Source organism: Drosophila rhopaloa, unplaced genomic scaffold (assembly GCF_018152115.1).
Source record: "Drosophila rhopaloa isolate 14029-0021.01 unplaced genomic scaffold, ASM1815211v1 contig_2, whole genome shotgun sequence".
Lineage (NCBI taxonomy): Eukaryota > Metazoa > Arthropoda > Insecta > Diptera > Drosophilidae > Drosophila > Drosophila rhopaloa.
This window is the reverse complement of record NW_025335083.1, coordinates 10969717-10984897: the sequence shown is the minus strand read 5'-3', so window position 1 is coordinate 10984897 and position 15181 is coordinate 10969717. Positions and strand designations below refer to the sequence as shown.

The 15181-nt window shown below is 38.2% G+C and overlaps 1 protein-coding gene across 1 annotated transcript; it reads right to left on the bottom strand.

Moving 5' to 3' along the window:
* Positions 1 to 14330: 14330 nt before the first annotated feature.
* Positions 14331 to 15181, bottom strand: LOC108037449 (trypsin). The gene has a single exon (XM_017114004.2). The coding sequence runs from the start codon at positions 15143 to 15145 to the stop codon at positions 14369 to 14371; it is 777 nt and encodes a 258-aa protein (XP_016969493.2). The 5' UTR covers positions 15146 to 15181; the 3' UTR covers positions 14331 to 14368.

Here is a 15181-nt window from a genome sequence, read left to right as displayed (position 1 = left end):
ATGCCCCTCTGTTCCACGAACGGCCAGGATTCCCAGGACATTGGCTTAGAGGCGGCGCTCGAGCCAAACATGACCAGGACAAACTGGCCATAAAACAAGGACTCCGAAATTAAATTAAACAATTTATGAATTATATATCCGGCTGGCTGGGGGAATCATTTAAAACGAAGCCCTGCCTCAAACTAGGAGTACTTCAAAATTTTAAACACATATTAAATATTTAAATTGGTTCTTACATGTGTATTATTGCTTTAAGTGGTTGTATTTTACTTGATGATGCTTCAATTTAAATTTTATTAAATAAATTGTAAGCTTAAATTGTCATATATTACCTAAAATGCTGCAATCAAAGCTTGACATATACAACTGTGATCAAAATAATAGTTATATTTCCTTTTCAAATCATTATAAAAACTAAAGAATTTATTATATTTTTATCAATATTACAAAATTTTTTAACAATGAATTTTAGTTATAATGTATCAATTTTTCACAACGTCAAAAATTGTATCCAAAAACTGCGTAAAAGTGAAAACATCCTATTTGTTTTTGGCAAGTTTAATCCATAATCAAATGCAAATTTATGTATTAAATTTGTTATGGTACAAGCATTGTATTCTACTTTTTTTTTTTAAGCTAATTAAATTTCTAATTAATGGTTCAAATTATTTTAGCGTGAAATAAGTTAGCCCAAAAACAGGATTCCAAAATTAAATGTGTATTTAAAATTGTCGCTTAGGGAAAAATATTTCTTGCACACTTTAAAATTTTATAGTTTTTCGATAGCATCAGTTTAATAGCCGCCAACAATAGAATCCTGTGGGGGCAACCCACACACTTGTGCACAAAAACCCACACTCTTGTGGAGCCAATGACTTTTACAAGCGCTTTGCATAAAATTATTCAATTACATTTTAATGTTGCATACTTTGGGCTGATTTGTGCACACTAACACACACACACACACACCCACAAAGCAAACACTTACTTGGGCACGTTCGTACGAGTGGGCGTGGCTACACACACACACTGCCCACTTCATTAAAAATCCTGTCAATACTTATTAAACTCAAAAATCAAATCAATTTTGCGCTATAATTACAAAAATATCTGCCGCCGGTCGTAAAGTGCTCGCCAACACAAAGACATTGTACATACATCATATACATATACGTATAGATATATGCATGTATATATGCGGCAGGATGTGCATGAGAACCAACACATAAACAAACAAATGTCAATTAAAAAGTAAAAATTGCTAGAAAATGGCGTTCGACCTGACTAAAACAAAAGAACTAAAACCAGCCAGGACAGACATGAGCGATGGTCGAGGGGAGGGGGGGAGGGGGAGGGGGTTGAGGGATCCTGTGAGGCTGCCAGGACGACTGGCTTTGAGTCCTGCATTCGACAAGCAGAAGCTTTTGGCATTTGTCGTGCATTTTGTGTGCGCACAAAACTTTTTCGGCAAATGCCGAACATTTTTCAACGCCACCGCCATCGCTGCCAGTTTTCCGAGGCCTTTTCCCCATCTGCTTTTCCCGATTTTGGCCAGCCCGTTGTTGCTCTTTTCGCCACTGCACAATTGGTACACGTTGCTCTGCTTTTGGGCCAGGTTTTTGGTTAAGTTCGCGGAGGTGGAGCCCCAGATTGGGACTTAGTTAGTTACAGTGAAAAGCGACTAAGTGGCAGCGGAAGAGTTAAATTAGTGACAAAATTGGTGAGTGGATGGCGCTGGAAAAATGGGGCCATGGGGCTGACAGCCACCGGGGAAACCGGGCAGGTGGTCTATCCAGATCAAAGACCACACCGACTGCCCCTCGTCGCATGGTGATGGTCCTGTCCTGATTAGAACAAGGACAAAAGCCGATGGCCGATGGCCGATGGCCGAGAGTGGGGCAAATCACAAATGGTTCACGGAGCTCTGACTAAATCAATTTACAATGGAAAACTCTTAGCTTAACATGTCAGAATAAATGGAACATTTTTCTATACTGAGAATTAATGAACTCATTAGTTAATTTTACACGTTAGTTACATTTTTGGGACATCACTTATATCTTCGTGCACATTGCTTTAGTTTCTGTATATTGTAATATTTTGTAATATTTATCCTTATAGTATTTAACTATAAATAAATTCCCACCAAAATTGTTTTTAAAATAATCGATAACAAATTATTTAGAATTATTTCCAAAATGGAATTGTGAAAGTACAAGTTTTTTTTTAAATAATGTGGAAACATTTGACCGCTGAACAATGCTAAACTCAATGGTTTTTGAGTTATGGAAGCTCGACTTCATTTCGTAAGCGTAGCATTTTTAAAGTCATAATTTTTTTGTTGTTAATTTAAATGACTTAATGTAACCTATATTGAGAAACCCATATTATATTACCAAATATTGTTTTTGAGAGCCTGAAAGAAAGATTTCAGGTAAATCATCGTATTTTTTTTGTTAGTTTTTGTATTTTTCGATTTCAGGTACATTATCGTATTTTTTTGTGAGTTTTTGTATCTTTTCGATTCAAGTTCATTCCGTTTTGAACTGCACAATACAAGCCTCACTGTTCGCGGACTGCACAAGTGCAATGGCAGAGTGGAAGGACAGCACGGAGTGCTTGACACGCTGGCCAAGTTGCCATTTGCCACTTGAATCCTTGAAGGAGAGTGCACGAAACGGAGGGGACAAGGACTCGGCCTAGACAGACAGAAAATGTCTGACTTCGCGTGCTGCTCGCTATAAATATATACGTAATACGTATACAGATATAATAAACGTATATATACCTACTAGATAAATAAGTATAAAAACAGGAGAATGGAAAACCGAGAGGAGCGGAGCACTCGCGACTGAAATCAACAAGCAACAATTACAGAGACAGATGAGGCAGGCGGCAGGACGAAACAACAACAACAACAACAGCGGCAGCGTGATTGAGCTTCACTTGCCACACCCCCCTCTCCGCTCCTTCCGCCCACTTCTTATCCTTCGGCTGACAAAAATCGAAGACGTTGACAATGGGCGAGGGCTTCAGCAGCGATAAGTGCATTGCTCGATAATCGAAAATGAAGCAATAAAAACAAAAGCTCAAACAGGAAGGAAAAGTCAAGCGCTGAGAATGACAGAGGGGCGTGGCAGGGGGCAGGGGGCAGGGGGCGGCCAAGTAGGCAGCAACAATTATTATCCTTGCAGTGATTGGTAGGCGGGGAAACTTCAGTCCTCCCCCCATCCGTTTAAATTTACACTGTTGTGGAAAATGCCTTCTCTTTGCCCCCCCTCCTTTCTTCTCAACTTCTCATGCATAAATAATATCGATGTGAGCAATGCGTCTGGTTATCTGAAATATTTGTGGGTCTTTACTGTTGGCAGCAGGTGCAGAAATTATAAGGTTGAAACAGCGTTAATGTCTAAGCAGGTGGCAAAAAAGGAAGGCTCACACACAAACTCTAGGTGGAAGTGGAATAAAAAGACCCTTTTCCAGTGAAGAAAAAAACTTTTGCTCTTCTAAGTCAAAGTAAATTTTCGAAATATTTTCTAAGCCGTTGGAAAACTTACTTGAAAGTTAAATAATAAATAAATGACGTTAAATAATACATATTAAACTTATAGGTAAATAATACTTTAAAGAAAACAAATATTTTAAAAAGTACAGGTAATTTACAATTAAAGGCATATCAGTGGACTTAATTTTCATTAATAAAAAATTATTACAAAGTATACTTGCCATAGTACCGCACAACCAGTCGTCCTTTTTCACATATAGTTTCGCTTTTAAACCAGCACTTACCTTTTGTTTGGTTAAATTTTTGTGGCAAAATGCTGGGGAAACAACATAAAATATTTACTAATTGGCGAAATGAGACATCGGTCAGCTTAAAAAGCACAAAGGATTTTTTGTACATTTTATTTCTGTAAAACAAAATAATAACAAAAAACAAAAAGAGGAATTTTGCTTAATTTAATTAGTTGTTTTAACTGATGTTTTATTTTAATTCGCAACCAGAAAGTTTTCAGTTACTGTCTTTAAGCCAGACAAAGGGAAATTTCTTGTTTTATGCTTTCCTTATTCGTGGCACTTTATAAATTATGATTTCGCCCCGATAGCTAGCGAAAGCTCAAGTGTTGCCAACAAGTTGCCAGCAACAACAATCAGCTTATATCCTTATCGTTGTTGTAGACGCCTCATTTGGTTTATAAATGGGTGTAAGAGGCGCACAGCACAAAAAAAAAAAAAACACTAATGCGAGAGGGAAAAGAAAGGCAGAGTTGTCGTATCTTGCGAAAATATCAATTACAATTAAATAGATTAAACCTTATCATGCAACAACTGTCGCACAAGTTTCCCGAACAAGGACGAGAATGTCGCCAAGGACGAAGAGGAGTGGAGAGGAAGGAAACAAGCGGCACAACAGGCAAACAAACCCACTTCGGGAGAAGGGGGGAAGATGAGGGGAAAGGGGGGTGGAAAGGACATGCCAAGCTGAAACAAGCACAAACCAATATAAACATACACATACACAGCGCAACAGTGAAAACGCTTCACAAGATTAATGAACGTACAAAAGTTTAGAGACAATGACGACGCCGGCGACAACAGACAAAAACAACGACAACAAGTCCAACGAAAACCGGCAACACCATGACATGCCCAGAACAACAACAACAACAACAATAGCAACCGGAAAAGCGTCGGAAAAAATGAGAGAGGAAAAATATATGGCATACACTTAGGCGCGCCAAGTCGGTAAGTCGTGCAAATTTATTTTGGCGTAAATTTCATTTCACTAATCGAATCGATTCTTATGCGTTTCATTTCATTTTCAGCTTACTGACTTTTCGCCTATCTTGTTCGCTTGATTTCCCCCCGCCATTTCATTCATCATTGCTCTGATAAAGTGTATTGGGCTAGGTCAGCCGATGGAAATGTGGATCTTGGGGCGCCACTTTATTGTTCGTCCAGCAGACAGTGAAGGATGCTCGAATTTGGCCCTGGGCGGATTCCAATGGGCTTCGTCGGCTGGGTGACCCATTCAAATGCCAATCCAATCAGTATTGGATTCATATTTTAATTAGCATGACCTTTTTCTTGTCTGGAAATAAATTTCTAATTAATTGTGATTTGTTTATTCTTTTATGCCATATAAACAAGTTAAACACCTACAAATATAACCTATTCAACGATCTATTCAAGAACTAAACATAATAAATACTGTCATGACAAAGTTTAGTGTTTATAAATTGGGTGGTAAAAAGGTAAAGCAAAATAAATTTAAAGGAATAAGAAAAATACCATTCGGATAAAGAATAATACTTTCTTATATGTGTCAATCCTATTGTGGTAGTTAAAACTTTAGCCAGCTTTAAAAATAAACTGAATTTGAACACAAAAGATAAAAGTGCTAACTATTTTGTCAAATACTTAATGTTTTTTATTGCCTTAGCATACTTTTCCTTTTGATAAATATTATAAACCCATTGAAAAAAAACAGAAAAACAGCTTCCGGCACAGATTATTTTTTTTACCATGAGTCCTTAAAACAATCGTTTTTAAGCAATCGTAGCTGTGGAAATCCTTAAAGCCTGTTTATATATAATGTGTATTTTCTTTTATTTAAAGTGATTAAAACTAGGAGAAGAGTAAATAAAGCATAAATTCAGGACTCCACCTGCTTTAAGGGGAAACTTTTTGAGTGCCATGCACTTCGTGATGTTTATGTCTTTTTTCAAGCGACCCACTTAATGGCTTGAGTGAAACTCATCAGCATTGTTCCGGCTTCTAGTTTTTTTTCTTATGCTCCCCGCTCATCACATAATTTAAATGTCGGCAAAGTGTCTCCTGGAATTTGTTTGAAATAGCATAAATATCCCCTCGCTACAAATTTTCCTGTATCCCCTGCCCCATTTCCCTGTCATTGTTTTTGTTCATGAAGCTTCCGCTTGAGTTTCCGCTACAAAACGCACATACCCTCGGCCGTATTTTCCATTTTCCAGACAGCTCCGTCAACATCGCTTTTGCTTTCTTTTTCGACGGGCTGCGACTATCTTCTCCTTGCCTTTTCTTGTTTAGTCGTTTTGGCTTATTAAACATTTATTGTGTTTGCTGAGCTTCCGCTACAATTTGTTCTTTGGCTTTCTCCAAAGATTTTAGCCCTGTAAATGGTTTTCTGTTTTTTTTTTTTGGCAATTGTCCCTTAGATTTGTTTGCATAGCGCCTTCTTATTTTAAATCCGTCACCGCTTCTAAGTCAACATCTTGGCACTCTCATTCATCCCCAGTCCCCGAAATCGCAAGTATCCCAAGAGGGAAGGTTTGGCACCGTTGAATGCGACATTTCCATCATATCCATTTACAAAGTGCCATCAACCTGCGAATTTTCACAATGGAACCTCTGAGTTTTGGGACCAGAGGGAAAGCTTTAAGGTTGAGAAAACGAAAGGTGTGTTCACTCTCCTTAAAATGCTCTCCACTAAACTATTTAGCTTAGAGCCTTTTTAAGCCATCATAAAAGTATAAAACTTTAGGGGAAAAAAAAAAATCAGTATTAATCCTGCAACTATGATAAAACAAAATTAAGCAGAAATTGAATATCAGAAAGTTATTTCTAGCCTTAAAGTAAATTATGAAGATTTCTGCAGATCAATTTAAACTTCAGAGAAAAATAGAAAATAACTAAGAACTCATCGCAGATTAAAAAAAATGTTTGACCTAAATACCCATTTGCACACATGTGAAATAAGCCAAATGAACGCACAGCATAGGAAAAATAACCAAAAAACAAAAAAAAAAGGAAAAATAAACTTTTTGTATAAGCCGCTCCTAATAGTCAACTCAATACAGACATACAAAAATAATAGCGCAATTTGTGTGAGCAACAAGAAAATATATGGCCATGCATTTTTTATGATTTTTTTCCGGGAAAAAGACGAAACAAAAAAAATGGGAGCGTCAAAACAGGAAAACGGCAATGGGGGACGCGGCAGCAAAGCGAAAACAATTTAAGTGTCCTTCGGTTGCCACGCTAAACGCCTTCAATTTAACGCCAGACACACGCCACGGGGGCAGACTGAATAGGGGGTAAACCAAGGAGGGGGGTGGGGGATGAGGTCCTGCGAGTCCTGAGAGTGTGTGCGAACTGATGCCGCAATGCGTGTTGACCGCCAACGCCGCTTTTGCCGCCACTTTAAAAATCTGAACGCATGTGAATGGCATCCGAAAGAATGCTACAGCGAAAATCACTTAAGCGTTGAAAATTTGTACTGCACAAAAAGAAAAAAAGAAGAGAACATTGGGAAAAACCCCCATACTAAAGTGAAACTTTCCCAAAATGTTGATGAGGTGTGGGAAGCAGCAACAACAACTTTAATGTCTAGCGAGAAGGTAACAAAAGTTTCAGTCAAGAAAAACATAAAACTTTCGCCCCACTGCCGAGGCTTTCACTCTTTACCACCACCCCCCTCCCCCCTCCCCCTCCCCCTCACCCATCCCCCCTGCTTACAACAACCAACTCTTATTCATTTATAGTATGGAGATGTTGAGTAGCTTCCTCAAGTATGCAAGTATGGGTGCTGCTGGTGGGAACTCCTTATGCATATGTATGAACACTGAGGAAAACCATATTTATTTTTTTTATAAACTTAGCAATCTAATAAAAAACATTTTGGAGCCCGATAATCATTTTTAGCTAGGAGAAATGGTAAGAAACGATTAGCATTTTACTTAGTCAAATTTATTACCTGGTAGCCACAAAAAAAATTGAATTATAGAGAATGATTTTGTTATGACAGATAACTTTTTAAGCGATAAATATTAAAAACTTTTTAAGGCAAAAAAAAAATACAATGGGTAATCATATTTATTTAATACTTAGTTTTAAAGACAGATATTCATGACTAAAAAAATAAGGCTAAGGCTAATTTTAGCAGAAATAACTAACCAACATCAAAATACTTTTCCTATTTTGAAAGAAATAATTTAACTTATATTGCAAAACGTCTAAATAAAATGATAAACGTTTTAAAAGCTTTTCTTACTGTGTATGCGTTAGGACGGCTGCAAGTGCACTCTGCAATTATGATAACATGTGCGCCCTTGCCGCATCTGTCCCCTGGCTCGGCGCTTTGGGCCACTGCCTGCTGCCAACAAAACAAGTTAATAGTTTTTACGCAAAATTTTCTCAACAGGCAGCTGCCTTGTTTCAGGTTTTTGCGGCATGTTGAGCTCTGCTCGGAGCAGTTTCCCCTGGTGAAAGTGCATTTGCTGTTCTGGTTTGCCGTTGAGTCCTTTTAAAGCCCTTTTGGTTATTGCCCTTATGAAATAGCATATTATTCTTGAAACAAAATGGGCATGAGACCTTAAATCATTTCCATTGTTTTATTTCTTAGCCAAACCTCCTTGTAAACACGTTTCGCAAGGTAAAGATACTAAAAGCATGTTTAATACTTTGAGCTAAATCCGGTTTAAGGCTTATATCGATTGGGAATCATAAAACTAAAATAATTTGGCCATTTTAAAATTTCTTTTGTTTTTTTCCATGATTATCAATTAAAATATTAAGGGTAAGGAAGTCGAAATTGATGTAAGCTTGTGAAGGGAAAAATTGGCCAAAGCTTTGGCTGACTCACGAACCATTGACCCCAATCATTCCCTACACTTGTTCACTTCACCGCCTTGCGACCCCCGGAAAAATGTCGTTCCCTCTTTGGAAAATACCAAAAAGTTGTTACAAAAATAAAAAAAAAACGGGCAAACAATATGAGAGAAAACTTCTGTGGAAACATTTCCCATTCAACTTCATTCGTTTGAAACCGAACAATTCCAAGGCCTTTTACAGCCACTTGTTGTGGCTCTGTGTGGATGAAATGGCGGTTTGACGTCGAATCCGGGGGGCTGGGGCTCTAGCCAAAAACACATGTAGACCACGCCCACTTTTTTCAAGTAACAAGTATGTCAAGCAAAATAAACTTTGCAGATAAGAAAAGTCAAAAAAGAAATAAATTACATTTTAACCGAAAAAAGATGTTTTACACAAAAAATGCACGAAAAAAGGAGGAAATTACGACGAGGATTACCATAAAAAGGCCTACCCTACCCCTCTGTAAAAATGATTGTGCAAAAACTCAACCAGAAATAACAACGACAACAACAACAACAACCGAAAACTGTTGAAAAGTTTTTAAGTGCAGAATTTATAGCTACCGATTTGTTGTCTGGCCCTGGTCCTCCGGCTTTTGGTCCACATCCACCTCCATCCCCGATCCACTTGCACTTAGTGCTAGAGCAAAATCAATATGGCCTGGAAAAGCGCATAATGAGTGCGCCACCGTGTATGTGACTGCATTTTAGAAAATATGAAAAGTCGAGGAAAGTTTATGGCAAATGAGTAATGAGTGGCTGAGCCGGGTTGACTCTGCGGCAGCTAAAATCTCCATCGACCTCTCCTCCCACAAAAATGTTACCCCCACTCGCATTAGACCCAAATTTGAAAACGAAAATACTAAAGTAGTAGTTTTGGTAATATTGGGGAACCTTTTCATATATCACTTTGTTTGAACAAAGTCTTTTAATTATGGATTTTCACATTGATACTAATTCGGTAAAAAGATAAAATCCTTTACATCATTAAACATCATTTTATATAAAATCTGAGAAAATAATAAAATAAGAAATATAATATCACACAAAACTTTACAGCACTTTTAAATCAGCTTTTGGATATATGCACTTGATTATTCATATTTACAAAAACAGTAAATTCGAAATTCAAGCTCACCACATGTGATTTCCCCATCTATGTTCATATACTTAACTATTCGTGAAAAAAATTTTGTGTTGAAAGCTACTTGCAGGCACTTTAACATGTTGCAAGTTGCAATTGCTGACTTTACTTTTTTTTTTAATTAGTTTCTGTTTGTACTCTAAAGTTTGACAAGCACTTGAAAACTTGTTCCGCTTGACATTTAAATGCGTATACGTATTTTTACGTGGGTTCATGTGTGTGTGCAAGTACGAATGTGTGCCTCGGTCGTGTGAATTAATTAATTAAATATGAGATGGGCGTGGCTTAATTGGCAGGCCTGGCTTCGAGTTCAGTATTTACTCCGATCAACTTAATTCAATTTGCGTTCAGTCAAGAGCCAAACCGGTAAAAATCCACGACTTCATATCAACGCTAACTTAACTTAATTAATTTAAATATGATTGATGGTGTATATGACAACCCACATACATTCAGGGCAAAGTCCATTGCAAACAAACTATAAAAAGTATTAAATGAGTATTGTGGGGGGGATTGGTGGATTAATGAAATGTTGAAAAGTGTTAACTTAAATTTATTTGCCATACCAAAAGATTGGAAAATACTGTTTAATTGATTTTGTTTTTGTTGGTAGCTAAAAATTATAAAAATATAAGAGTTCTTTTGAGAATATTAAATTAATTTATTTTTATTTAAAATATGGTTATGTGCGATAAAATATAATATGTATTAAAAATTAAGATCAATCACTATTCTGCTAAAAAAATAATTGGAATTTAAATTGGTTGGGTACTAACTGAAACTTTTTAAGCCACCCTGCTACTGACACAATCGGAACCAAAGTTGACACAGTTTCTCCCTTTATCTGCCACTCAGGCAGACGGGCATAAATTATTATTATATTATGCAGAATGAAAAGGGGAAAAAAAAGTAAGAAATCAAAAAGTGACGTTGAGGCATCGCCCGAGGTTGAATTTTTATGCGACTAAGTCCGCTGTCTGGCATTTTGAACGGGCCCCCGTCGAGAAATCGAGGAGTTTTGGGCTGGGATATAATAATCGTAAACCTGTTTGAAGGATGCAATGGCGGTGGGAGGTCGAGAGTTAAAAATGGCTGATTACATTTGAATCCCCCTCATAACTGTCAGAAAGTTACTTGGCTGCAGACTGGTCTGCTCGTGGCCTGCCAGCGGCAACGTGGCGTATGTGTGATGTAGAGATGGGGGGATCCACCGGCAATGAGAGTTGGCTGTCATTATGTCATAAACACATGAGAATGCGAGATGTTTATACTTAAAAAGCGCTCATAATAAGGCTGCCTGTCAGTTTCCTGGCTAAAGGCCACCGGTCGTAGTCTACGATGCGATCCGATACTTTGCAATGGAGCTGCCACCTGTCCCGGAGTTGGATGCTTTTGTTCCACGCCGCAGGACTCCACCCCCTTTTGATTTTCATCTCTACTTAATTTTAAATGCATCGCCGTTGATTACTTCACTGTATTCCCGCTCCCAGTTTTGGTTAAGTGAAACTGAAAGAATTCCATGTGGCAGTGGCATATGGAAAATACAAATTCTGGTTGCTTTTGTTTGGGTATTTTATTTTATCTGATATTGTTTTTAATATCTTAAGAGGCTTTATGTTCATTCAATTTTCTGAAGTCCACAAATTAAAAGTTGAAGTGATAGCAAAAATAATTAAAGTCGAAAAATTAAAGTTTTAAGTAATAAATATTATTGACCAAACAAAATGTATTGATTACCTTATTTTTTCACATTAACAATGCTATAAAATTCAAATGAAATATATCTTAAATTTCTCTCTAGGTTTTACTTTTTATTTTTCATTTTCGTCACCAGATTGGACCTTCTATATACGTAAAAAGCCATACATTTTATGGTTGGATCTCAGTCTAGTTGGCGGTTAGTTACCTGAGCGCCCAGACTGCTGCGGTTGCCAATATTTCGCAAAACGCTGTAATTAAAATTGTTATCTTTTGAAATTGAAGCGCACACACACATACAGAGTAAGTGTCGGTGTAACGGAAATCCATGCAGGACGTCAGCGATTTGTGCTATGCCACACGGCTGGCATATAATTTTACACCTGTCTCGATGACTAGGATGCTTGATGCCCGGCTGCCGGGCTCATAACTGCCAACTAACCCTGAAACCTCCTCTGGAACCTCCTGTGGATCCTCCTCTGCCACCAACTGGGATTAAACGATGCTGCTGCAGTCTATATATAACGATGCATGGGTCAATTGCCGGGACACAATGTGAGATATTTTTGGCATTTTTCAAACTTGGGTGTTTTTCGGTGGGTATGATATTCTATGAAGTCTGACAAGGGTGCAGCCAACAGTGAGGTTGTTTGGATTTTAGTATAGTGAACCATAAAGAAGGAGTCTGCAGTAAGTGCCCTTTACTTGAGCATTAGAGTGAAAGATTACAGTTCATGACCCTAATTTTATTGAAAATGTGTTTTGTTTTCAAATTGTTCAAATATAAAACTGGATTATGTTATTTGTTAAATGTTACCTACGTCAGCCCATTAAAATGCTATGCAATAGTATTATTATTATTATCAATATTATTCATTATTATCAAAAAAGGAAAAAAATTTTGACAAGCTAAGGTAGTACTCTATAAAAATACTATATTTAAAATTTGTATATTTTATATGTTTATAACTATACTGAAATATATATTTTTTTCAATAAATTTTTTGAATGTTCCTTTTCTTTTCATATAAAAGTTATTTAATAATACATTTTTTAATAATATTAACACTAAAGTTTTGAAAATATTGCAAAGGCAACAGAGATATAATTTGTATTATTTATTATTTCGTTTGTTTCTACCGTTAACAGCATATTTTTGACTGAAATTTAAATACCGTAAAATTGACAGAAGATTTAAATGCAATAGATATACATATTTATTTGATAGAGGGAAGTTAATAGTTGGAATTTACATCCTTGAATTGTCATTTTAATAACTGCATAAATATAAGATAAAAATCTGAATTTAATGTTTAGTGACATTCTCGTTGAGTCCTTTATTGTTGACACAAGCGATGTCAATCCGTGCTGGTAACCCATCCTGGCAATCCTTACAAGCCACGACATGACAGCAACAGCAACAGGAAAAACAGGAGAAGGACGAGACGGGCTGTCTATAACTTGCTCATTTATTAAGTGATAATAGACTGGCTCCTGTTCACGCAAAACAAGACAGACCCACACGAAGGCGACAGCCCCAAAATATGCAAAGAATTGTGCACTAAGTGGGAGTTGACAAACTTGGCCAACTCTACGGGCATGGTGGCCACAACAATTTCATAAGAAATTCGTGTGAGTCTGTTGACGTCCCGAGATATTACTCACTAGATACTTGGGCATACAACTTCAGGGCCATTTCTTCGACCTTCTTGTTGTTGTTGTGGGGCTTATCCATGGTCGTTTAAGTTTGGGTTTGGCATATGTAAAACTTTTAGCAAACATGACAACACACAACCGAATAATATCGCATGCCATAAATTACACTTAAGTATTTAACAGCTTTATAGAAAACAACCAGTGGTTACGCCCCCAAAAACAGAGATCGAGCCAAGCAATAAAATACCGACGAAGGCGTTTGGACAGAATGGGCGGCAACACGAATCGCTTGTTCGTATTTGCATGGCTCCTTTTGCTCCTTGTCGCAGTTGTGTACTAAATTTTATCTAGTATCTAAATACATTTTTCATCAAAATTCCAGTCTAGCCGGGCTGCGGGGGAGGTACCGTGGTCCTCATTTTCCCAATTCCGACTGGGTGTGGTCGGTCTAGCCAAAATCGTGATGACAGCGAACCAAGTTGTGAAGCAACAGGGTTGGGTTCTCCAATTACTTTTAAGATATTATGGAAGCTCTTTTTTATTGTAGCCAGATTTTTCATATTACTCAAGCAAGAGTGAAGCTTTGTTGTTAAACAGTTTAGTAAAACGCTATTTTCTATAAGTTGGACGTTTAAACTATTATTTAAGCTGACTTTTAGTTCTGAGTAAAGGGATTACTTGCCTTGGAAATTGAAATATGATATTTTGAACATGAGGTCTTAAAACGTTTTAAGTTTTAAATAATCCTTCTACATGAACTTTTATGTCGCCTTTTAAAAGGAATGTTTTAAATAAAACTGTCGATGAGCGAACGAAATTATAAAGTACTTTGAAGGCAACATTTATAATACTTCAAATATATAGTTAAAACTTGCTCTAACAAAATATGCGTTTAATTTTTTCAGCACAAATGGATTTTAAAATAGTTTAGTTTCATGCCGTTCTTTAGTCTTATATATTTTTTTTGTTCTCTTTCTTAATTTTAAAGTTATGCCCAAATTTTGAGCATGTTCTTAAAGTTGTTTAGTATGAATTAACATTACTAGCCAAAGCAAAAATATTAGGTTCTTGTTATTTGTGAATGGGTACATTTTTTTTTCTAGTTGTTTTCTATCAAGCAACAAAAAATAAAGGGAAAGTGCAAAGACAAATCAGCGCTTGTTTGCACTTCAGAAAAGTTCCCAGTAATAAACACTGTCTTTTGAAATACTCGATAAGAGGCATTTATTTGATCTATTTAAAGCGATTCACTGGTGGCCTCGATCCAGCTCTTGAGGGCGGAGACATCGGCATAGACGCCGGGGTAGCCGGTCCAGGCGCATCCGCTGCCCCAGGACACGACGCCCACCTGCTTGCCGTTGGCCACCAATGGACCGCCGGAGTCACCCTGGCAGGCGTCCTTCTTCTCGCCGGAGGCGCAGACCATGGTCTCCAGGATCGAGTCGCTGCCGTAGCTGTAGGTGTCGGAGGCGCAGTCCTTGTAGTGCAGCAGCTGCACCACCACCTCGAGCAGGGAGTCGGGGGAGGAGCAGAAGAGGAAGCAGGTGGTGCCCCAGCCAGTGACGACGGCATCGGTGCCGGAAACGGGCGCGCTGTCGGCCAGTTCGATGGCCCGGATCTTGGTGGTCTGGCGGACGGGGGTGCTCAGCTTCATGATGGCCACATCGTTCACCATCAGCTTGCTGTTGTAGCCCTCGTGGTACTTGAAGGCCCGCACGCTGACCACCTCGCCACCGGAGCTCCTGGAGGTGGATCCCAAACGAACCTGCAGCTCGCTGGCGGCGTAGGACTGCATGCAGTGGGCGGCGGTGAGGATGGTGTCCGAGCTGATCAGACTGCCGCCGCAGAAGTGGGAGCCCTTGGTCGTCTGGATGGACACCTGGTACGGGTGGCTCTCGATATCCGAACTCTCGCCATTGACAATCCGCCCGAAGGGGAAGTCGATGTCCGGATGTCCCTGGCAGCAGGCACTCAAGGCGACCAGCGCCACCACACTCAAAAGCAAACGATTCATTCTCTCAGCGATCACTAAACTCCAATCCACTCAATA